Here is a 27,090-nt window from a genome sequence, read left to right as displayed (position 1 = left end):
TAAAATGTGGCATTTTCTTGTAAGCCTGACTATTTGCATATTCACGCCAGGTGATTTCACCCTTAGAGATATATCCTAGAGAAAGTCGTGCACATGTGTGTCAGGAGGCATGCACTAGGAAGTTTATAGCAGCAGTATGTAAATATTCCTATAGCTAAAAACAAAACAACAAATAAGTTCCTTGACAAAAAAGAACGGATAGACAAAATATAGCTTATTTATACAATAAACTGTTGTACAGAAGGCAGAAAGAATTATAGCTACACTCAGCAGCAAAGTGCTATCTTACAAAAATAAAATTCAAGAAAAAAACTAAGTCCCAAAGCATGGACTATATAGAAGACAGTATTTCAAAGTTTAAATAAAAGCAACACTAAACAATATATTAAGAAAACATAGTTTTAATTGGCAGAAATTAATAAACACAATATCCAAGAGAGTGATTATCTTTAGGGAAAAGAAGATGGGATCAGAAATAAACACATCTTTATAGTCAATTAATATTTGACAAATGAGGCCAGAACATATAATGAGTAAAGATAGTCTATTCAATAAATGGTGTTGGGAATATCGGACAGATTCATCCATGCAAAAAAAAAAAAAAAAGAAAGAAAATAGACCACCTTCTTATACCACACACAAGAATAAACTCAAATGGATTAAGGTTTAAATGTTAGAACTGAAACCATAAAACTCATAGAAGAAAACATAGGCAGTAAAATTTCATACATTTCTCACAGAAATATATCTTTTCTTATATATTTCCTCAGGCAAAAGAAACAAAAGAAAAAATAAACAAATGAACTACATCAAACTAAGAAGTTTTTTGCACAGCAAAATGAAAAGACAACTCACTAAATGGGAAAACATATTTGCCAATTCATCTGATAAGGGGTTCCTATCCAAAATTTATAAATAACTTACTTATAAAACTAACACCAAAAAACCCAAACAATGCAATAAAAAATGCCAAATGACATGAATAGACACTTCTCCAAAGAGAACACACAGATGATCAATAGACAGGTAAAAAGATGCTCAATGTCACTAATCATCAGAAAATGCAAGTTAATAGGAGCTGAGCTCTGCGGAGCAGGAACGAAGCCAGAGCTGGAAGTAGAACAGAGGAAGCTGGAGATGAGGCCCTGGAGCAGAGCCAATTGTGGACTGCACGCCCAGGACGCCTCCAGCACCCACAGGCCCTGAGACTCTAGTGGCCACCAACAAAGAGGGCAACTGAGTCAAGCCCAGGCTAACCCCCAGCCCAGTTGCACTCCCCAAACACCTGCCCGATTTTAGGGACCCCAAGGCTGTGTCCTGTTTGCCCTGACTCTGTGGGACCACACAGACTCCCACGGTCATTTCAGAGCTCTGGCCATGTCCAGGCCCTGGGCCACCTCACAAGCCTCCTCACCCCAGCCTGGGTCAAGGGAACTCCTCAAGTTTTGGGACTCAGTGAGGCACAGTAGCAGTAGCGTGCATGCTGGAATCACAGCAGACATGCTGCCACTCCCTGGGTCCCCAGAGGCTGCTTGGTTTTCCTCCTGGCACCATCTGACTCAGGTGACCAGCTGAACTCATCATTCACTCACTTACTCACCCAGAGTAACTTCTAGTCCTGCAAACTGTATTCATGGTACCATGTTTGCCGTAACTTCTGAATCCACTGAAAGACGCCAGCATTTCAGAACATAAAAAATACTTGAATGCAAGTAACACATTCAGGCCATTACTTACTGAGCTTTTCCTATTATAACTGGCCTGTCATGAGCACCATAAAAGTGTATGTTTTGTTCTGTCTTGGTGGTGTTTTGTTTTTTTCTCCCTGCCTTCTCTCCCATACTGCATCTTAACCCCTGCTGAGGAGACAGCAACATAAATAGTCTGAGGGGTCACCAGAGACTAGCAGTAGGGTGCAGCCAATCAATACACTATCCTGAGAAACAGAGTGGTGTGGCCCCTCACCGGAGAGCCACAAAAACACCCTTCCGGCATCCAGCAGACCTAAAATCTGGACTCAGGAACCCTAATAGGGGCCCCACCCTGCCAAGTACAGGGAGATAATCCTGGACAGACTCAGGCTAGTGGCTTGGGGAAGGGGAACTAACCTACCATCTTCCCTGAAGTCCAAAAGGTACCTGACACAGGGATCTAGGAATCACAGCCCCTTGTTTCTGCCACAAACAGTCTGGTCTGTGACTAGTCTAAGATTGACAGCAGGCCAGCAGGCAGAGACTGGAGAGGTGGATTCTGTGGACTTAGGATATTTGCTGACACACACCTGGACCCAGTGCTGATAAAATCCAGGTTTGCAGAGCAGCTTGCCCCAATCTGAATAGCCAAGCCTGGAGGAGTCAGCCACAAACTGTGGATCGCCTGTAGCTTCAAAAAGGCAGCTGAGGGCCAGCACCAGACACTGGCTTATATCAGACTCAGCCATCACAGCAGTAGTATCCAGAGAGAAACCAGAAGGCAAGATTTATACTGTGTTGACACAAATCCATTTGGCTCTTTTTTCATTATCTTAGCTACTTTTTCATTTTCATGGCCATTTTATTTATACTTTTTATCTATTTTTTATTTTTCTTTTATTTTTGGTACTCTAATTTTTCTTTCATATCTCCCATTCTGCTCTTACCTTAGAGTATTCCACTGTTCCGTGCTTCTTTCTATCTATTGTTTTTGTTACCTTTACCATGTTGCTTTTCCCAGTTTTCCTCTTTCAATTCATTATGAGTAGTAGCTCTCATCCCCTTTCTCCTCTCATAATCATTTTTCTTTCCTCTGGTCTTCTCATATTCTTTTTCCCTTTCCCCTTTCCCTGCTATTTCATTTCACTCTTTGCTTTTATTATTCTTTGCTCTCTTGTTGATATTGCTGTGGTGCACAGTGGCGTTTGCTTGTTTTGGTGCTTTCTTGTGTTGTTTTGCTTTGTTCTGACAGCACCTATACATCAGTATACAACACATGGTAATTGGTAAGGTTTGAGCCTCTTAGCCCATCAGACAGAGGGGAGCTCCCACCAATGAATGGCCCAGTAATAATCAGGACACAAACACAACAGAAGAATCCAGATAATCTACACAGAGCTCATTCCCTGACCATCCAGATCAGGAGATCGAGGAGTCTGCACCACTGGGTCCCACAGGACTCCTAACACCCTACATGGCCACCCTACAAGACAGAAAGTCAAAGCAAATTAATATAACACATAGCAACAAACACAAAGGGACAAATAAGATGGGAAGACATAGAAAAAAACCCAAACAAAAGAAAGGTAGGAATATCCAGAAAAAAAGCTAAGCAAAACTGAGGCGAGCAACTTATCAGGCATAGAGTTCAAAGTATTGGTTATAAGGATGCTCAAGGAACTTAGTGAGAACTACAAGGAACTTAGTGGGACCTATATCAGCACGCAAAAGGACATATAAACCTTGAACAAGACCCAGATAAAAATGAACAATGCAATATTTGAAATTAAGAACACACTAGAAGGAATTAAGAGCCAGCTAGAAAAAGCAGAGGACCTAATCAGCAAGTTGGAATACAAGGTGGAAAAACACACAATCAGAGCAAAAACATGAAAAAAGACTTAAAAAGAATGAAGATAGTCGAAGTCAGGGGTGTCCAACCTTTTGACATCTCTAGGTCACACTGGAAGAACTGTCTTGGGCCACACACCAATTATACAAACACTAACAAAAACTGATAAGCAAAAAAAAAAAAAAAGCTTTTAAGTAAATATACAATTTGGTGTTGGGCTGCATTCACAGCCATCCTAGGCCACAGGTTGGACAACCCTGGTATAAGGGAACTTTGGGACAACAAAGTGTATTAATATTCATATCATAGGGATACCAGAATTAGAAGAAAAGGAGCAAGGGATAGAAAACCTGTTTGAAAAAATGATGGAAAGCTTCCCTAACTTGGTAAGGGAAAAAGTCACACAAGTCCCAAAAGCACAGTGGGTCTCAATCAATATCAACCCAAAGCGGCCCACTCCAAGATACATTATAATCAAAATGGCAAAATTTAAAGACAAAGAAAGAATATTAAAGGCAGCAAGGGAGAACCAGCTAGTAACATACAAGGCAGCTGTGATAAGGTTATCAGCTGATTTCTCAATAGAAACACTACAAGTCAGAAGAGATTGGCAAGAAATATTCTAAGTAATGAAAAGCAAGGGCCTGCAACCAAGACTACTCTATCCAGCAAGGCTCTCATTAAAATGGAGGGCAAAATAAAGAGCTTCCCTGACAAAAGAAGGCTAAAAGAGTACATTTCCACCAAGCCAGCTCTGTAAGAGATGCTAAGGAGACTGCTTTGAGAAGAAGAAATAAAAAGAAATACAGAGAGAAGAATACAAGTACAAAGGGAAAAAAAGGCGATGAATAAGTACCTATCAATAATAACCTTAAATGTAAATGGATTAAATGCTCCAATCAAAAGACATAGGGTACCTGAATGGATAAGAAAACATGACCCCCATATATGCTGCCTACAAGAGACCCACCTCAGAACAAAAGATATACACAGGCTGAAAGTGAAGGAATGGAAAACATATTCCACACAAATGGACATGAAAAAAAACTGGGGTAGCAATACCTATATCAGACAAAATAAAACTTCAAACAAAGGCAATAACAAGAGACAAAGAAGGTCACTTCCTAATACTTAAGGAAGTAGTCCAACAAGAAGATATAACTCTTGTGAACATATATACACCCAATAAAGGTGTACCTAAATATATGAATAAAATATTGGAGGACTTTAAGAAAGAGATAGATAGCACAACAGTCACTGTAGGAGATTTTAACACCCACTGTCAATAACGCGGAAATAATGTAGATTTTCCAAGCAAAAAAATCAATAAAAATATTGTAGAATTGAACAACATTCCAGATCAAATAGACTTAATTGATATTTATATAACATTTTACCCCAAAGAAGCAAGATACATTTTCTTCCCAATATATATGGATCATTCTCAAATATAGCTCACATGGTAGGACACAAAACAAGCCTCAACAAATTCAATAAAACTGAAATCATATCAAGCACCTTCTTGGATCACAACAGCTTAACACTAAAAACCAAACTCAAGAAAAAAACTCAAAACCATTCAAATTCATGGAGGCTGAATAATGGGTTATTAAGTAATAAAAGGGTTAACAATGAGATCAAAGAAGAAATGAAAAAGTTTCTGGAAACAAATGAAAATGAACACACAGCAACCCAAAACCTATGGGACACAGTAAAGGCAGTACCGAGAGGGAAGTTCATAACAATACAGGCCTACCTTAAGAACATAGAAAAATCTCATGTAAACAACCTAACCCTACATCTAAAAGATCTAGAGGAACAACACAAAGCCCAGAGCAAGTAAAAAGAAGGAAATAATCAAGATCAAAACAGAATTAAATGACTTAGCGACCAAAAAAGACAATTTAAAGTATCAATGAATCCAGGAGCTGGTTCTTTGAAAACATAAAAAAAAAAAAATGACAAACTTTTAACCAGACTCATCAAGAAAAAAAGAGAAAGGCCCCAAATAAATAAAATCAAAAGTAAAAGAGGAGAAATAACAACTGTTACCACAGAAATAGAAAGGACTATAAGAAATTACAATGAACAACTATATGCCAAGAAAGTGGACAACCGGAGCAAAATGCGTACATTTCTAGAAACATACAATCTGCCAAAACTGAATCAGGAAGAAGCAGAAAACCTGAATAGAAAGATAACAACTAGCAAAATTAGCAGTAATCAAAAAACTATGAACTCACAAAAGCCCTAGACCAGATGCTTTACAGGCAAATTTTACCAAACATTCCAAGAAAAACTACCACTGATCCTTCACAAACTATTCCAAAAAATTCAAGAAGAGGGAAGACTCCCAAACTCTTTTTAAGAGGTCATTATTACCTTAATTCCAAACCAGGTAAAGACACAACAAAGAAAATTACAGGACAATATCTCTGATGAACATAGATGTAAAAATCTTCAACAAAATACTACCAAACTGGATCCAACAATGCATTAAAAAGATGATACATCACGATCAAGTGGGATATATTCCAGGAATGCAAGAATGGTACAATATTTGCAAATCAATAAATGTGATACATCACATAAACAAGTTAAAAGACAAAAATCACATGACCTTATCAATAGATAATAAAAAGCATTTGATAAAATCCAGCACCCATTTATGATAAAAAAAAAACACTCGACAAAGTGGGAACAGAGGGAGCATACCTGAACATAATAAAGGCCATATATGAAAAACCTACTGCTAACATCATACTCAATGGGCAAAAACTACAAGTGTTTCCTTTAAGATCAGGAACAAGACAAGGCTCTCCATTCTCACCACTCTTAATCAACATAGTACTGGAAGTTCTAGCTATAGTGATCAGGCAAGAAGAAGAAATAAAAAGCATCCAAATTGGAGAAGAGGAAGTTAAACTGTCATTATTTGCAGATGACATGATAGTCTGAATAAAAAACCCCATAGGCTCTATCAAAAAATTTCTCCACCTAGTAAGTGAATTCAGCAAAGTAGTAGGATATGAAGTCAATATTCAGAAATCAATGGCTTTTGTACACCAAAAATCAACTATCAGAAAGAGAAACTAAGAAGAAAAGCCCATTTACTATAGCAACAACAACAAAAAAATACCTAGTAATAAACTTAACCAAGGAAGAAAATGACCTGTGTTGGAAAACTACAGAACACTGGAGAAAGAAACTGAGGAAGACACAAATAAAGGGAAGCATACACCCTGTTCAAGGATTGAAGAATCAACATAATTAAAATGTCCATACTACCCAAAACAATGTATAGATTCAACATAATTCCTACTAAAATAATAATGGCATATTTCACACATCAAGAAAAAAGATTTCAAAAATTTATATGGAACCAAAAACTACCCCACAGCAATCTTGAGAAAGAAGAACAAAGTTGGAGGGATTACAATACCTGATATCAAACTATACTACAAGGCCACCATAATCAAAACAGCCTGATAGAGGCATAAAAACAGACACATAGATCAATGGAACAGAATAGAGAGCCTCAAAATAAACCCATGTTTCTATAGTCAATTAGTATTTTTGACAAAGGGGGGACAAGCATACAATAGAGTGAAAACAGCTTCTTGAATAAATGGTGTTGGGAGAACTGAAATGGTAAATGCAAAAAAATGAAACTAGACCACCAACTTACACCATATACCAGAATTAACTCAAAATGGATAGAAGTTTTAAATATCAATTTTGATACCATAAAAGTCCTGGAGAAAAATATAGGCATTAAAATTTCAGATATCCTGTGTAGCAATATTTTTGACGAGATATCTCCTAGGGCAAGAGAAATAAAGGAAAAAATAAACAAACGGGACAACGTCAAACTAAAAACCTTCTGCATGGCTAAAGAAACCGTCATCAACATGATAGTGTACATGGAAAATCCTATAGACTCCACCAAAAAACTACTCGACCTAATAAATGAATTTGGCAAAACAGCTGGATACAAAGTCAATACTAAGAAATCAAAGGCATTCCTGTACACCAACAACGAATCTGTTGAAACAGAAATCAGGAAAAAAATCCCATTTGATATAGCAACAAGAAAAATAAAGTACCTAGGAATAAACCTAACCAAGGAGGTAAAAGACCTGTACTCGGAAAACTACACAACACTGAAGAAAGAAATTAAGGAAGACACAAACAAATGGAAGCATGTACCATGCTCATGGATTGGAAGAATTAACATCATCAAAATGGCCATACTACCCAAAGCAATTTATAGATTCAATGCAATCCCTATTAGAGTACCCATGACATATTTCACAGATATAGAACGAACATTTCAGAAATTTATATGGAACCATACACGACCCCGAATAGCTGCAGCAATTTTGAGAAAGAAGAACAAAGCAGGAGGGATCACAATACCTGATATCAAACTGTATTACAAGGCCACTGTAATCAAAACAGCCTGGTACTGGCATAAAAACAGGCACATAGACCAATGGAACAGAACAGAGAGCCCAGAAATAAACTCAAGTCTTTACGGTCAATTAATATTTGACAAAGGAGGCAGGAACATAAAATGGAGCAAAAACAGCCTCTTCAACAGATGGTGTTGGGAGATCTGGACAGCTACATGCAAAAAAATGAAACTCGATCACCAACTTATGCCTTACACGAAAATAAACTCAAGATGGATAAAAGATTAAATATAAGTTGTAACACCATAAAAGTCCTCGAGGAAAACATTGGCAGGAAAATCTCAGACATTCCATGCAGCAACATCCTCACAGACATGTCCCCTAAAGCAAGGGACATAAAGGAAAGAATAAACAAATGGGACCTCATCAAAATAAAAAGCTTCTGCAAGGCTAAAGAAAATAGCACCAAATTTCAAAGAGAACCAACAGTATGGGAAAACATATTTGCCAATGATACCTCAGACAAGGGCCTGATCTCCAAAATATATAAAGAACTCACACGACTCCACTCCAGGAAGACAAACAACCCAATTAAAAAATGGGCAAAGGACTTGAACAGACACTTCTCCAAGGAAGACATACAGAGGGCCCAGAGACATATGAAAAGATGCTCAGCCTCACTAGCCATCAGAGAGATGCAAATTAAAACCACAATGAGGTACCATCTCACACCAGTCAGAGTGGCCAGCATAAACAAATCCACAAACAAATGTTGGAGAGGATGTGGAGAAAAGGGAACCCTAGTGCACTGTTGGTGGGAATTCAGACTGGTGAGGCCACTGTGGAAAACAGTATGGAATTTCCTCAGAAAACTAAAACTGGAACTGCCCTTTGACCCAGCAATTCCGCTGCTGGGATTATACCCTAAGAACCCTGAAACACCAATCCTAAAGAACCTGTGCACCCCAATGTTCATAGCAGCACAATTTACAATAGCCAAGTACTGGAAACAACCTAAGTGCCCATCAGCAAATGAGTGGATCCAAAAACTATGGTATATTTACACAATGGAATTCTACGCAGCACAGAGAAAGAAGGAGCTTATACCCTTTGCAACAGCATGGATGATACTGGAGAGCATTATGCTAAGTGAAATAAGCCAGGCGGTGAGGGACAAATACCATATGATCTCAACTTTAACTGGAACACAATCAACAAAAGAAAAAAGCAAACAAAATATAACCAGAGACATTGAAGTTAAGAACAATCTAACACTAGCCAGAGGAGAGTGGGGAGGGGACAGTGGGGAGAGGGGTTTTCAGGAATTACTAAAAAGGACACATTGACAAAATCAGGGGGGGATGGTGGAGGTGGGGGAGGGAGGTGGGTTCAGCTGCGGTGGGGGGGAGGGAAGGGGAGAAAAGGCATACAACTGTAATTGAATAACAATAAAAATTGAAAGAAAAAAAAAGAAACCGTCATCAAAATTAAAAGGGAACCAACTATATTGGAGAGCATATTTGTTAATGATACATCAGACAAGGGTTTAATCTCCAAAATATGAAGAACTCACACAACTTAAAACCAGGAAGATAAACAATCTAATTAAAAAATGGGCAAAGGACCTGAATAGACACTTCTCCAAGGAAGACATACAGACGGCCCAGAGACATATGAAAGGATGCTGAGCATCACTAGCCATGAGAGAGATGCAAATTAAAACCACAATCAGATATCACCTAATAACTGTCAGAGTGGCTATCATTAATAAATCAACAAACAACAAGTGCTGGTGATGATGTGGAGAAAAGGTAACCTTACTGCACTGTTGGTGGGACTGTAGACTGGTGCAGCCACTGTGGAAACCAGTCAGAATTTCCTCAAAAAATTAAAAATGGACCTGCATTTTGACCCAGTAATTCCACTGCTAGGAATATACCCTAAGAATCCTGAAACACCTATTCAAAAGTACTTGTGCACACTAATGTTTATAGCAGTGCTATTTAGAATATCCAAGTGCCAGAAATAGCCTTAAGTGCCCATCAGTAGATGAGTGGATCAAAGAACTGTGGTACATTTACACGATGGAATACTATGCAGCAGAAATAAAGGAGAAGGAATTCCTACCCTTTGTGACAGCATGGATGGACCTGGACAGCATTATGCTAAGTGAAATAAGCCAGTCACAGAAAGACAAGTACCATATGATTTCACTCGTATGTGGAATCTAATGAACAAAATCAACTAAAACAAAATAGAGACAGGCTCATAGATAGAGAGAAGGCTGATAGCTGTTGGGGGTGGACGAAAAAGATTGAGCAAAAAAGGAAAAAAGAGAAAAAAACTCATGGACACAAACAACAGCATGGTGATCAGTGTAGGGAGGAAGAGTGAAAGGGGATTTGGGGGGATGATGATGATGAACAGACACTTGGAATGGTGATACACAAGGCAATAAACAGATGATGTGTCATAGAATTGTGCATCTGAAACCTGTATTACTTTGTTAAACAGTGTCACCCCAATAAATTCAATAAAAAGGAAATAAAAAGAATATGGTATCAAGGAGGATACAGGCAGTATCAGGAGTACTGGTGATAGCTACATGTGTGTCCATAGATATTACATTTATTCTTTTGTAGATTTAAAATATTTTAGTAATAAATTTTTTTTTATAAAGTGAGAATGTAAAGATGGCAACATACAGAAAGACAGTTTTCTACCACTTGAAAAAGGAAGAAATAAAGTATGAAAAAATAAAAATAAACAAGCCTATGGTTAAATTCACAACTCCAATCCTGTGGTCTGCTGTTACCCACATGGAGTGTACCTCATTCACAAATAAATACAGTAATTTTAAGGCTTAGTGTCTCTCTTGTCCTCTCTTGCAAAATATTTCTCCAAGGCAAGAAACTGCCTTATGCATAGAGAAAATAACAATCACTCTGAGCAGTCAATGAGAATTCAGCTGGTTAAGAGCAGGGTGCTAAGAAATCAAAGGTCACAGGTTTCAGTCCCATATGAACCAATTAGCTTTGCTCTTTTCTATGACAAAGACTGTAAGTTAGCTCACCAATAATTATGATTATAAGTAAGATCAGGGAGGAAAAAAGATAAATCACCACCATTACAGGAAAACACAATCTCAAATTTACTAACATGATATAATCAGTGTTTTTTGTATACAATATTAAAAGCTAACATGTATTATTCTAAATGCCCACCACGCATTGCCTCATGTAATCTCCATAAAACTCCTATGAGGTAGCTACTACAATAAACCCATTTTGCAAATGACAAAAGTGAGACTTAGCTTCTCTAAAGTCACTTGTTCAAGATAACACAGATAAGTGATTCAGATTCCAGAATTTATGTTATCTATTACTCTGTAAATATACCGTCCAAGAAACACACAGAGAAAAGTACCAAAAACAGTGTTTGAAAAAAATAATCTAGGGATACAAGAAATGAAAGAACACAATCTTCCTACCATTTCCCCTCAACTGAATAGTCCACTTGCCTACTTAAGTCTTTTATTATTCAAAGGTTGACCCCTGGACCAGCTATAACAGCATCATCTGAGTATGCAAAAGAAATGCTGAATCTCAGACCCCAAGCCAGACCTACTGAATCAGAATCTGTTTTATAGCCTCCCATTCTGGTTGACTTGGGTGCATATTAAAATCTGAAAAGCACTGAGAGACTATTCTCGATAATCTTTCTCACCTCTGGGCCTATGGTTATCCACTTCCAACAAGAAACCCCTAAATAATTTTCAAACTGACACATTCCAATTTTTCTCTGAAGCTTTGACATTACCCCTCCTCACCACAAACCTGCTCCCTGCAAAGCTTCTCTTCAGGAAGCTCATACTTTGCTAATACTTCCATTATAGCATGTTCCATAATAATCATTACCCATCGAAAAGACTCGTAAGAGCAGACTGTCTTATTCATCTTTGTATCCCTTCACACTAAAGCAAGTACCTAGAAATACAGTAGGAGTTTAATAAATGTTGGCTATATAACTGAATAATACATGAATAAAGAATGAATGAATGATGAGTAGATAAAAGAACAGATGGATGAAGAAGTGAATCTAGTTGGACTAAATCCTGAAGACTTATAGTGTCCATATAATAAAGAACATGTTACTAAGTCATCCATTTCTCTCCATTCCTCTTACTATTTCCTTAATTAAAAGCTTCCACTTCTCTCTATATAATTTCTGTGTGCTCTTCCTTCTTGCTGGGGGAAATGCTAGAGTATTCTTTCTTGCCTCAGAAAATGGCAAATCCATTGATCCTGGTAGTTGGGCCTAGAAAGAGTGAAGTTTTTAATTCCTCTCTTCTCATATTTCATATCTAGGTCATCTTCAAATTTTATGGGCTCTATCTTTGAATTGTTTCCAAAATCAAACTATGACTTCCAGCCAAGTCTAAGCACCCATAAGTTTCATATGGACTATTACAACTGTCTCTTAAATTCGTCTCCCTACTACTATCTTTGCCTTTCTATACTCTCATTTCTGCATCACAGCCTGGATGATCCTTTTAAAACATTAAGTTAAATCTTATCATGCTTCTTATTAAAACACATCAATGGTTTTCCATTTCATTCAGAGTAAAGCCTGCATCCTTACGGTGGCAACAAGGCTCTAGGAGACCTAACCCCACACATCTCCCTCCCTTAGGGTCACTCTCACTCTTCTCCCCATAGATCTCTTGGATCTAGGCACAATGGCCTCCTTGCTAGACAAGGAGCTTTGCTCTTATTGATCCTTCTGTTTGGAATGGCATTCCCTCAAATATCTGAATGGTTCACTTCCTCCAGTTTTCTTCTTAAATGTCACTTGATCAGCATAGCCTTCTCTCACCACCACACATGAAATAGCACCACCATTTCTCTATCACGCTCCATCTCATACTGCACTATTTTCCTTCACAGCACATGACCATGTGATGTGTTTGTTTAACAGTGACTCCCTGACTGGAATGTATGCTCCACGAGTGCAAAGACATTGTTTTGTTCCCTAAAATTTCTTTTTTTCCTTTTTTAAAAAATTTTTATTGTAATTCAATTACAGTTGTCTGCATTTTCTCCCCATCCCTCCACCCCACCCCAGCTGAACCCACCTCCCCCCACCAGCTCCACCCTGCCCCTTGATTTTGTCCATGAGTCCTTTTTAGTAATTCCTGAAAACCCCTCTCCCCACTGTCCCCTCCCCACTCCCCTCTGGCTAGTGTTAGATTGTTCCTAACTTCAATGTCTCTGGTTATATTTTGTTTGCTTTTTTCTTTTGTTGATTATGTTCCAGTTAAAGGTGAGATCATATGGTATTTATCCCTCACTGCCTGGCATATTTCACTTAGCATAATGCTCTCCAGTTCCATCCATGCTGTTGCAAAGGGTATAAGCTCCTTCTTTTTCTCTGCTTTGTAGAATTCCTTTGTGTAAATGTACCATAGTTTTTGGATCCACTCATTTGCTGATGGGCACTTAGGTTGCTTCCAGTACTTGGCTATTGTAAATTGTGCTGCTATGAACAAGACAAAGATACCCTCTCTCACCATTCCTATTCAACATAGTATTGGAAGTCCTAGCCACAGCAATCAGACAAGAAAAAGAAATAAAAGGCATCCAAATTGGAAAGGAGGAAATGAAACTGTCACTGTTTGCAGATGACATGATAGTGTACATGGAAAATCCTATAGATTCCACCAAAAAACTACTCGACCTAATAAATGAATTTGGCAAAACAGCAGGATACAAAGTCAATACTCAGAAATCAAAGGCATTCCTGTATACCAACAATGAAACAGCAGAAACAGAAATCAGGAAAAAAATCCCATTTGATATAGCAACAAGAAAAATAATGTTCCCTAAAATTTCTTCATCACCAAGAACAGTGCCTAACACATGACAGAATATCGGTATTTAAAAGTAAGTTTGGATATGTCAATCAACAGAGTTTTGGTTAATAGTATAATTATGCCATTTTGGATGAAATATTAAAGGAAATGTCCTTAATACATTAAAAACAGCAATGTTCAATGCAAAATTTCTATCTTTAAACATCTACATCATTATTCCTACATAAAACAAGAGCCATTATAAGCAGTCCATAATATGTATATATTTTAAGGTCACCCACTAACTACTCAAAAATTCTTATTCAGAGAAACATGATCAACAATTATTTCACTAATATTCATTCACTTCATTTTCTTTTTTTAATATATTTATTGATTATGCTATTACAGTTGTCCCATTCCCCCCCCTTCACTCCACTCCATCCTGCTCACCCCCTCCCTCCCACATTCCCCTCCTATAGTTTATGTCCATGGGTCATACATATAAGTTCTTTGGTTTCTACATTTCCTATGCTATTCTTGCCCTCCCCCTATTTTCTACCTACCATTTGTGTTACTTATTCTCCGTACCTTCCCCCCCCCCCTTCCCATTCCCCTGTTGATAACCCTCCATGTGATTTCCATTTCTGTGGTTCTGTTCCTGTTCTAGTTGTTTGCTTAGTTTGCTTTTGTTTTTGTTTTAGGTGTGGTTGTTAATAACTGTGAGTTTGCTGTCATTTTTACTGTTCATATTTCTTATCTTCTTTTTCTTAGATAAATCCCTTCAACATTTCATATAATAAGGGCTCAGTGATGATGAACTCCTTTAACTTGACCTTATCTGAGAAGCACTTTGTCTGCCCTTCCATTCTAAATGAAAGCTTTGCTGGATACAGTAATCTTGGATGTAGGTCCTTGGCTTTCATGACTTGGAATACCTCTTGCCAGCCCCTTCTTGCCTGTAAGGTCTCTTTGGAGAAATCAGCTGACAGTCTTATGGGAACTCCTTTGTAGGTAACTGTGTCCTTATCCCTTGCTGCTTCTAAGATTCTCTCCTTCTGCTTAATCTTGGGTAATGTAACTATGATGTGCCTTGGTGTGTTCCTCTTTGGGTCCAGCTTCTTTGGGACTCTGAGCTTCCTGGACTTCCTGGAAGTCTATTTCCTTTGCCAGATGAGGGAAGTTCTCCTTCCTTATTTGTTCAAATAGGTTTTCAATTTTTTGTTCTTCCTCTTCTCCTTCTGGCACCCCTATAATTCGGATGTTGGAACGTTTCAAGATGTCCTGGAGGTTCCTAAGCCTCTCCTCATTTTTCCGAATTCTTGTTTCTTCATTCTTTTCTGGTTGGATGTTTCTTTCTTCCTTCTGGTCCACACCGTTGATTTGAGTCCCAGTTTCCTTCTCATCATTGTTGGTTGCCTGTACATTTTCCTTTGTTTCTCTTAGCATAGCCTTCATTTTTTCATCTAATTTGTGACCAAATTCAACCAATTCTGTGAGCATCCTGATTACCAGTGTTTTGAACTGTGCATCTAATAGGTTGGCTATCTGCTCGCTGTTTAGTTGAATTATTTCTGGGGCTTTGATGTGTTCTTTCATTCAGGCCATTTTTTTTTTTTTGTCTTGGTGCACCCTTTTTGTAAAGGGACGGAGCCTTAGGTGTTCACCAGGGCGGGGTAACACTGGTCACTGCGCTGTGATGCTGTACATGGGGGAGGGGCCGAGAGGGAGCAATGGTGCTTGCTCCACTCTCTGCCGTACTTCAGTCACTCCTTCCACTACTCACAATCAAATTGGGCCCCTCTAGTGCTGATTGCTGAGTGGGTAGGCTTGTGCACGCTCTAGGCCCCTGTGGGTCTCTCCAATGACCTCTCCTGTGAGGCTGGGAGTTTCTCCCACTGCCGCCTCGACCCCCACGGGTGTTTTCAATCAGAGGTTTGAGGCTTTATTTCCCTGAGCTGGAGCCCTGGGTTGCGTGGTCTGCTTCACTCCTCAATCCCCCAGTCCACCCAGGCTGCCAGTCTCCACATCTCCTATAGGTCTGGATGAATGTTTCTTCTTTATCTCCTTGGTTGTCAGACTTCCATGCGGTTCAATTTTCTGTCAGTTCTGGTTGTTTTTTGATTATAAATTGTTGTTGTCCTTCTTTTTGCTGTACGAGGAGGTGCAGTGTGTCTACCTACGCCTCCATCTTGGTTTTCCCAGCCTCATTCACTTCATTTTCAAAGTCCAGTTATATAGGGTTGGGATAGAAAAATTATTGAGTTTTTTTCTTCATTGTCTCAGCCTGAATTTGCTCAAAGTTGAATCTAAAAAATAAAATGACCAGGCCTGAAAAAATTTATTGACAGTTCCATCAAGTATGTCATATGCCATTCTTGCACCCAATATTTATGAAAAACATGTAAATACTGTGCATATAATTATGCATATATTTATTATAAGTATAATTAACAATTTGTGTCTTAACTACCCCACTAATGAATCTAATGATCAGACTCCAGAGATCAACAAATAGCACTCTATAATTAAATCAATGCAGAATAGAAAAGTCAAGGTAGATTTTGAGAAGGGCCAATCAATGTGACAGACTCATGGGGCATATACTCTCCTTTTAAATATAAAATACATTGCATTCCATTTTTAAATGAGATTTACTTAAATTTATATGTAAAGAATAATATTAATTGCAAAAATAATTAAATAAACCTGTACTTAAAAATTTACTCTTATCAACAGTTATTGCCATTTTTGTCTATTAAAATTCATAATTTCAAAGACATGTCATCTATAACTGCTGACTGTTATGTCTTCATTGCCTGGAATTAGTCCATTCAAAGTATGCCGCAGAAAGGAGGAAAATACTCAGCTAACTTTAGGGAAAATATGGCTAAATTTTACACACACACACACACACACACATACATACATACACACACATTCTAAGCTTAAAGACAAATGCTTTCATGGCTTAAGTATTGTTATGCCCCTTGAAACTAACACTCCAGCAGAGTAACCTGATTATTAGTATGAGTAACCTATATACAAAAATACATTAATTAAAAAGAAATAACAGTGGTGGGAAAAAATAAGGTAGCATAGGAGCACCTAGCTTCCCTATCTCCCCACAAAGATTAACAATTGGACAGCTCTGGGAGACCAGTAGGGTCTATTTAGTTTTAGCAACACAATGGAACAACAACAAAAAAAAAACTAAGAATAATATCACAAGAAAACAAGGAAGACACTTGCATCTTGCCTGCATCATCCAATCCCCTAAGTTGGCATTGTTCAGCACCAAAGAAGTCTGACAATACCAAGTGTTGAAGTGGATGAAAATCAATCTCATCTCTTAAATACTGTTGGTGAGAGTAAAACTAATGAAAGTCACTTTGAAAAATAAGTTATCAGTATTTCATGAAAGTAACTTTTCACACTCTAAACCTATGTTTTTCATTCCTAGATATTTTATATCAACTGCAGCATTATTCACTATAGCCCAAATGTGGAAATAATCAAAATATTCACGTACAAATAAATGTACAATGGTTATAATATAAGCACATGCAATATTTTAAATCACTAAAAACAAATGATCAGTTATGCCAAACAACATAGATGAGTCTTAGTAACATAATCAGCCAAAACTGCCAAACCCCAAGGCAACACTTTAATAAATGACAATACTAAACAATATACTATATCCTCATAAATATATATGTGCTAAAAGTTTTTAAAAAATCATCAAAATAATAAGCACTTTCACAGTGATGTCTGGTGAGAGAATCAGGGTACCAGATATAGGAACATACATGTAAATGTAAGACATTAGTAATGTTACAGTCCTTGGGTTAGTTGGTGGAACCAAGGGTGTTTACTATAATAAACAAACAAATTAATTAAATGAATAAAATGGGCCTATGCATGTAGCATAATAATGTATCATGATACAACTTTTTTGAATAATGAAATTCTATGAACTTGATATCCAAAAAATGCAATATAATAAAATATAAAGTTAAGAATTGTGTAAGGTTGAAGTGTTAGTTAGCAAGACAAAATATGCTAGGCTGAAAAATTACTGTTCTTCAGTCATAATGAACATTTAATCACACAATTACCAGCTTGTGTTAATTCCATTTCTGAACTGAATTAATAAGTACTAAAATTTAAAGGAATAGTGAATTCCAAAAACACTTAAATGAATTTATAGGAACAGGATTTTTTTTTACAATATATATTTAGAGCTGACACTTACCTTAAAGATTACCTAAAAAGAAGCACCAATGAATGTTTGCTATATGCCAAGCTCTGCACTTGACATGCAGTATTAAATCATTAATCCTCAAAAACTATAACACAGATACCATTAACATCAACATTTTATTTGTGGAAAAACTTTGGCTAAAAGGGTTAAAGACATCTGTTCAGGTTCACAAAGCTCAGAGTTGTAATTTAATCCCAAGTTTATTTGAATCTTGAACCTGCATATTTATACATACATTTGTAGTACCTCACTTAATAGCACAATATATGGACAGAAAGCTTAACTGAATGGTCAAAATCACACATCAAGGTAGTGGCAGAATCATGCCTTAAAAGGTATTAGGTCCCATGTACCAAGCACTATAAAAAGCACTTTATGAGACTTCCTATTCAGTATTCTTCCCATTCCATTACCTCATTCAGTTAAAAGGTCTCAAAATGGTCATGAGCTATTCATTTTCTCTCATTAGTGTAAATTAGCAAACTGTTTCATCAGAATAACTACACCAGACATAACCTGTATTTCTACTTTCATTTCTCTATGAATCTATATTGTGTATATTCATGTATCCATGTTCATGTATACAAAGAGCATAACAATAGCACAACATAAAACTATCTGCCACAATTTATACTCTAATATTTGCAAAATTATATATTTTGGTCAATGGTAGGAGAGTATTTAATATGATATTGCAATGGGCGATGTTTCTAGAAAATGTCTCTCACCTGCTCCGAGTGGTCGGAATCACTTTCTTGAGGTAAAGGATACGGTGCTCTTTGTGATTCCTGAAGCTTTTCTTTTAATTTAGCATTTTCTTGCTCTTTTTGAGTTAGCTGATCCTGAAGACTAACAACACTTTGCCGGAGCATAGCTTCACTTGATTTTGTGGTTTCAAAACAAATATGTAACTCATTGTAAAGCTGTTTCAAAAAAATACATTCAAATATATTAATAATCAATTAAAAGTTATGTCTGTGTACATATACAATATATACACACATATACATGTATATCAGGACTATATATGACATAGTCCTTGCACTCAAGTTATTTTAATAGTCTAACAGGGAAAACAAGATATAAACACATGGAAAACTAAACAACATCAAATATCAATACAAAACCACAATTGATATTTTAAACAGCAGTATGTATTATTTGCCAGCATAATACAAGAAAATGTGCTGTATTAACCTTGGAGGGCTCCTTTAAAGAAAAGGGACTTGAACTGAGCCATGGTGGTATTATAGAAACTGAATAAAAATAAAAAGTCATTCTAAAAGTGGCAGAAATGTGAAAAAAATACTGTACAGTGCTAGGAAAGGACAGAGCATAAAATATATCAGCCTGATTGGACTTAGTATGCATGTACTTTGAAAGAGGAAAAAAAACAAGTCTTTCACTAAGAGTTTATTAGGTTTGTTCTTGACTGATTATATATATATATATATATATATATATATGAAGGAATAATAAGGGCAGAAGGGCAGAAGGAATAATAAGAGAGACAAAGTCAGGCAATATGACTGTGAGTGGAACATAAAGACACCTGAGTGCCAGGTTAAGGAGGGTGCACTTGTTGCTATAAACAACAGGGAATCATTTACGACCTTGAACAGACTGTGATAAAATAGAAGTAATGTTCTAAAGGCATTAGAGATTACTAATTTTTTTAGCCCAAAGCAACATGCATTAAACAAATTTAAAACTAGAGTTTATTAAAACTGAGACAGCATATGGTACATAAGTGGTATCATACAGAGAATCAAATATGGTTAACAATGGTACGCCTCCAATACTCATAAATGTATTTCTGATGAAAATCTTAACTTTTGATTGTGATTTAATGAGGCATAATTCATTTTGTGTTAACTGATTTACATAAAGAATCCATATGTAAGTGATCCAAGAGTTAAGATTCATGTCACTAAAATCTGTGTTGAGATGATATATATATGACATCCCTATACACATGGCTAATAGTAAGATTTTATAACAAAAGTAAAATCCAAAATGAGAGAATCTCAAAATTACATAGTTCATTTAGGAGGTTCTTAGATGGAAAGAATCTTCTATTACTGGGCCTTGCTTTATGGGAAGAAACATAACTACACAAAAGATGGCAGAGTATTTTTCTGTATGTATGCTATGCTTTAAGTTCTAAAAGTTTAAAATTTAAAAAAGGCTTGTGAAACCTCTTTCCATAATGCTTTTTCTCCAACATATACTTTATCATAAAAACAAGACTCTCTAAACCGTTCCTCTGACATATAATTAGCTCAGTATACTTTTTAACTTTCTATAAGGTATTGTACCTCTATGTTATTGTAGACACTTTAAATAACCCATTTCTCTTTACAGCCAAAGTCTAAGCAATATAAATAAAGTTGTGTATATGCCTTATAAAGAACTTCAAGATATAAATTTGTACTTTCCTTTCCAATTACCTTTATACTAGGGAATATGTCCAATGTCCTTTCCATGGCTGATACCGTCAGATACTCTAGGAGGGAAGAGAGAGTCGGAACCTGACAGCTTTAAGGATCAATGAAGGGATCAGAGCGGGCCCTATGGTGACCTACCTATGCTATGCTGCTGCTTTCATGATTGAGTTCAGGGCAGAAAAGAAAAAAGAAAATCCAAGACAGAGCAAAGCTGACTAGAAAGATTAGAAGCTATGATGAGTGAAGGTCTGCCCAACAGCATACAAACATTCAGTTTAAAGGTTATTTACCCACTTTCTCTTATTTGTATGCTTATTAGGACTAACCAGGTTTACCCAATCAGCACAAATTAATCTCTTTAGGGGAAAATGATAGAAAATAATACTACTAAAGAATTTACAGATTTCAAATTATACATCAGTAAAAATATATTTAAAAATAATGCACAAATTCTGAATATTTGAGAATCACATGAACACTGATAAGTGTCAACAAATTCCTAAGTTCCCTCCCATTGCCCAAGGTGCAAGCACACTGACAGTGTGTGGCCAGGACTGAGGATCAATTTACTGCCACTAGTGCCAAGGGTGTCATGTACTTTTCTCTTGGGTGTCATGTCTTAGGATCTTCCTTCAGATATAAGGCTCTGTGTCTAATCATTTATGGAAGAAGGCTCTATCTTAATATCTCTTCTTTTGTCTCCTCTCCTCTCCCTTCTGCTTCGTTTCAATAAAAATGAAGACTAACAGCAATCTCCTTGTGTTCTCCACTTTGCTCTCTCTGCCACACACTTTATGCAATTGTACTCCTTCTTATTCAGAAGTTGCTCTGACTTGATGTGATATGACTGGGTGGGCAACTCTAGACACTGAGGCAAACTCTGTCTTTCTCTGAAAAATATCCATGCTTCTTCTAAGCAACAGATGAAAAAGAACTGAGAAAGCCTGGAACAGATGACCTAGACTAGCCCTGCTCCAGGAACTGGAATGAAGCCTATCCTATCCCTTTTTCATATTCCAATGTACACATCCTACTTGCGTATTTTTTTGATAGCTGGTTGGGTTTCACTTATTTAATAAGACCACTTAGTTGTGAACTTAGAGTAAAGGATGCAAAGACACTCTTTAGCCATTTTTAATTCTAGGCCCAGTCTACCAGTAAATTTGGCTAAAAATGCCCTCAAGGAGGTTAAGATTATTTTTATTTCTAAGTACTTTGTGGTGATAAAGCCTTAGGATAACAGAATATTTCTCCAGGAGATCTTGCAAGGATGCAAAGGTCTAGTGTGTTCCAGTCCCCTAGTTAAATACCACCTTATTTTCATCTCATTAATAATAGTAGAGTAAGTCAAAAAAAGTTCTCAATTGAGTAAATTAGTTAAATACAACTAATTCATTCATCTGTATTGGTTTAGGCATCTTTTTTTTTAAATATATTTATTGATTATGCTGTTACAGTTGTCCCATTTCCCCCCCCCCACTCCACTCCATCCTGTCCACCTCCTCCCTCCCACATTCCCCGCCTATAGTTCATGCCCATGGGTCATACTTATAAGTTCTTTGGCTTCTACATTTCCTACACTATTTTTACCCTCCCCCTGTCTATTTTCCACCTATCTTCTATGCTACTTATTCTCTGTACCTTCCCCCTCCCCTCCCCTTCCCACTCCCCTATTGACAACCCTCCATGTGATCTCCATCTCTATGGTTCTGTTCCTGTTCTAGTTGTTTGCCTAGTTTGCTCTTGTTTTTGTTTTAGGTGTGGTCGTTAATAACTGTGAGTTTGCTGTCATTTTTACTGTTCCTATTTTTGATCTTCTTTTTCTTAGGTAACTCCCTTTAACATTTCATATAATAAGGGCTTGGTGATGATGAAGTTCTTTAACGTGACCTTATCTGAGAAGCACTTTATCTTCCCTTCCATTCTAAATGATAGCTTTGCTGGATACAGTAATCTTGGATGTAGGTCCTTGCGTTTAATCTTGGGTAATGTAATTATGATGTGCCTTGGTGTGTTCCTCCTTGGGTCCAGCTTCTTTGGGACTCTCTGAGCTTCCTGGACTTCCCGGAAGTCTATTTCCTTTGCCAGATTAGGGACGTTCTCCTTCATTATTTGTTCAAATAAGTTCTCAATTTTTTGTTCTTCCTCTTCTCCTTCTGGCACCCCTATAATTCGGATGTTGGAACGTTTCAAGATGTCCTGGAGGTTCCTAAGCCTCTCCTCATTTCTTTGAATTGTTGTTTCTTCATTCTTTTCTGGTTGGATGTTTCTTTCTTCCTTCTGGTCCACACTGTTGAGTTGAGTCCCAGTTTCCTTCGCATCACTATTGGTTCCCTGTACATTTTCCTTTGTTTCTCTTAGCATAGGTTTCATTCTTTCATCTGCTTTTCGAACAGAGTCAACCAATTCTGTGAGCATCTTGATAACCAGTGTTTTGAACTGTGCATCTGATAGGTTGGCTATCTCTTCCTCGCTTAGTTGTATTTTTTCTGGAGCTTTGAAATGTTCTCTTGTTTGGGCCATTTTTTTTTTCTTTTTGTCTTGGCGCGTCTGTAACACTTTAAGGGGCGGAGCCTTAGGTGTTCACCAGGGCAGGGTAACACTGGTCACTGCGCTGTGAGGATGTACGTGGGGGAGGGGCCCGAGAGGGAGCAATGGTGCTTGCTCCACTCTCCTCCGGATTTCAATCTTTCACTCCGCTACCCACAATCAAACTGGGCCCCTCTGGTGCTGGTTCCCGAGTGGGTGGGCCTGTGCACACTCTAGGCCCCTGTGGGTCTCTCCAATGACCTCTCCTGTGAGGCTGGGAGCCTCTCCTGCTGCCGCCCCAACCCCCAGGGGCGTTTTCAATCAGAGGTTTGAGGCTTTATTTCCCCGAGCTGGAGCCCTGGGTTGCGCGGTCTGCTTCGCTCCCCGCCATTTGTCCGGTTTATCTATGTGTGAATGTGGGGCCACTGGGTGCTACCCACCGCTCTGCCCACCCCGCTCTCAGCCACTCTGAGTCCGGCCCTCTGGGTTTATCTGTGCACCAATGTGGGGCCGCAGGGTCTGCTAGTGCTTGGACTGCCTGCGCCGTTTGTCCCACACTCTGCCAGTCTTGGTCCGCCACAGACACGCGAGTCCTCTCCACCCTGGTGCCCGTCTCCGCCCCTCCTACCGGTCTGGATGAATGTTTATTTTTTATTTCCTTGGTGTTGGACCCCCTTGCCGTTCGATTCTCTGTCAGTTCTGGTTGTGTGAGGAGGCGCAGTGTGTCTACCTACGCCGCCATCTTGGTTCTCTTCTGGTTTAGGCATCTTGACTAACTTCTTCCCTATTAGCAATCACAATTGTTTATAGCAGTTTTCAGAAAGGCTATTTCCTCTACAATTTCTTTAATAGTCAGAAAAAAATGAAATGGATCATAGGCTTTTGCAAGATTCTGGCCTATGCAAACATTTAATCATACATTCCCCTATATACTTTAAAAGTATCATCCATATAATTCATGAGTAACTTATTATGCTTACTTTTCTTCATGCTATATTTTGTTGAAAAGAGGTTAAAACGATCTTCAAGAAACAAAAAGCATGTTATCTCCAGAAATAGGACCCAAACTCCAAGTCCTTTCATTTTCAGGGCCTGAGACTGCAGAACTCTTTCACCCATATTTTCATTAGTGTAGTAGAACAAGATGATCTTTTATTAAACTTAAAAATAAAAACATATGCTCTGTGACCTAATGACTAATTTGTTTAAAGAATATATTTTTCATAAATAGTGTACAAGTATACTATTTGCTATTCTGATTGACACAATAAATTCTTCAAGTGAAAAGTAGACCTGTTCATAGTAGAAAAATGAGAAGGAAAAATTCAGATTTAACATGCAATTTACACTAAAAGTATGTATAACCTAACTCCTTATTTTTCTCAATTGATATTAGCTCATGTTATGTAATTATCATTAAATAGAATAAACATGTTAGGTGGTCTGGAAATTATACTGATACAATTCCCATTTTTATTTAAATCATACCCATGTATATAAATGATGTGCAAAGGTAGAAAAATGATTAGAACTTAAATAAATGGCTACATATTCAGAGAGAAGACACATTAGCTTAATTTGATTTCACTTGGGTGTTTTTCTTCCAGAGAAGCCCTAAACATTATTTTTTAGGTACTTTCACTTATAAAACTAATGATTTGTTATGGAAATCTTTGGAAAAATACGACATACTTCTATCCTGTGCTCAAAATCCTTTTCAGTTTTCTCTTTACCTTTGTCTCCCCTCCTCATACCCCTCATCCTATCTTTGAGGGCAAATGTTTTTTTTTAATCTCTTCAGATAATAAAACAGATGCTATGATATAAATCAACTTAATAAACTGAAGAAAGAAGGAGAAATGGGAGAGAAGCAAAAACAATAAAGTGAAGACAAGAGAAGAATTGAGAGAAAGAGAGGAAACAGAAACTACATTCATTATAAACAGTAAATTAAGAACACCTAACTCTTAAAGAAGTCAGCTTTGCAAGAACTGGAGGTAAACTATGCATATAATATTTTAGTTATTTTTTTATTCACCTGAGTCTTACAGCTAGGCCATAATTATTATTTAGAAAAAATAAAATTAATTTATGTGAAAATATATTTGAAGATCTTAATTTTTAAGTAAATAATTTATCTCACTGAATGAACTATTAGATTATTCAATTTTATTGGGAAAATTTTAGAAAAATACATGTGTAAGAGGAATAAAGACAAATATTAAGTAAAATGCTCTAGAAATAGAATGAATAATTTAATATAAATGAACACTGGAAGTCTGAACAGTAGCATACTGTTTATTTATGAGAAATAAAGTAGTGTGATCATTCCCAAATCCTGAACTCCAAAACTAAAACATTTTCTAGGAAAACGAAAACAAGTCTAACAAAAAATGTGCAGGTCAAAAAGTTAAAAATTGCAATGTTACAAGAAAAAAAAAAGCAAATCTGTACAATTAGTGTCTGAAGAATAATGACTGGGGCTGTTTTCACAGAGAATGGTAACGAGGCTATATTTGAATATAAATTGCCATGGGTATGGGGACATTAATCAAAAACTAAGAAAAAATGTTTGAGTTAAATATACAAGTGAAGAGAAAAAATTAAAGTTTCTAATAAGGTCCAATTTTTCAAGTCATTTTAGCAATAGAGACTGGTTTAAAAACAAAAACATAATGGTAGGAATTGCTTCTTTCTTTCTGATACATAGTATTCTATTGTGTTAATGTCCCACAGTTTTTTTAGCCATTTATCTACTGATGGGCACTTAAGCTACCCTTTGCGATAGCATGGATGGAGTTGTAGACTATTATGCTAAGTGAAATAAACCAGTCAATGAAAGACAAATACCATATGATCTCACTTATAAGAGGAATCTAATGAACAAAATAAACTAAAGAGCAAAACAGAACCAGAAACATGGAAACACTGAACAGCCAGACAGCTCCCAGAGGGGATGGGGGAGGAAGGAATGGTGGAAAAAAGGGGAAGGGATTAATTAGTCAAAGAACATGTTATCAATGACCCATGGATATGGTTGATTGTGCAGAGGTGCTGGGCAGAGGAGGGCAAAGGGGGAAAAATTAGGACAACTGTAATAGAATAAACAAGAATAAAAAAATTAGAAAGGAAAGTTTAAAAGAAAGAATTTTCAAGACTGTGTAAACCATTATATTTAATCAAACTCATGCTCTTCCTAAGATTTGTTGACTGAAGACAATGACAGAACCCTTCTTTTCCTTTGAAATTGACTTCATTGGAGAGGCTATGGAAGCATATGTAGAACTGTGTAAAATAAAAGGAGCATAAAATAAAAAACGAAAAAAGAAACAAAAGCATAATGGACATTCCCACTTTAAAAATAAGGTGGAGCTGGCTCTGTTGAAGTGGAGATGATGGGCCCTACCCTTCTACTTGTTATCATTCATGTCCTGAGGGAAATCTGAAGGGAACACATAATATAGACGGAAAAGCACAGTTCCAAAGCACCATTTAAAAGTATGTGTTTAGGCTCCAGACATGTAGCCAAGGTTGCAGGTTGCGGGTTTGATCCTCGGTCAGGGAACATACAAGAATCAACCAATAAAATTTATCCATAAATAAGTGGATAAACAAATTGATGTCTCTCTCCCTTCTTCTCTCTCTCTCAAATCAATCAATAAATAAAGTATGTGTTAAAGTTTACTTAATGGCTATTTCATATTAATTATAGATATTGAATTTTCATGATTTTTTTAGATAAAAAAACTTCAAAATAACACAGATTGCTCTATTATCCTCTCTAAGCCTTTGGTTGCCTCAATTATTATGAGGGAATAACATCAATTTCACAGGATTGACCTATATAGGAACTAAAACAAAACCATAAAGGTGTTTATTTTAATTATTAGCTATACTTACTGCTTCTGAGTCAGTCAGCATACCTAAATACCTGGGTAAGTCTTCATGAGGAAATCCTTAAACAACTGTAAAGTAAAATGAATACTCAAAGAAAACACAAAATAGAGAGAGAAAAATCCTTGGGAAATATTGATTCTA

The 27,090-nt window shown here is 37.0% G+C and overlaps 1 protein-coding gene across 2 annotated transcripts in view; it reads right to left on the bottom strand.

Moving 5' to 3' along the window:
• CNTLN (centlein) overlaps positions 1 to 27,090 on the bottom strand; it is a 268,014-nt gene that overhangs the window by 152,187 nt on the left and 88,737 nt on the right. For both annotated transcript variants that reach the window (XM_053924685.1, XM_053924690.1), the window contains exon 8: positions 18,805 to 18,999. In XM_053924685.1, coding sequence (XP_053780660.1) covers positions 18,805 to 18,999 — 195 coding nt within the window. The remainder of the gene's footprint in view (positions 1 to 18,804; positions 19,000 to 27,090) is intronic.

The sequence above is a fragment of the Desmodus rotundus genome, chromosome 1 (genome assembly GCF_022682495.2).
Source record: "Desmodus rotundus isolate HL8 chromosome 1, HLdesRot8A.1, whole genome shotgun sequence".
NCBI classification, from domain to species: Eukaryota; Metazoa; Chordata; class Mammalia; order Chiroptera; family Phyllostomidae; genus Desmodus; species Desmodus rotundus.
Note: the sequence above shows the minus strand (reverse complement) of the source record. Positions and strands in the feature narration are given on the sequence as shown.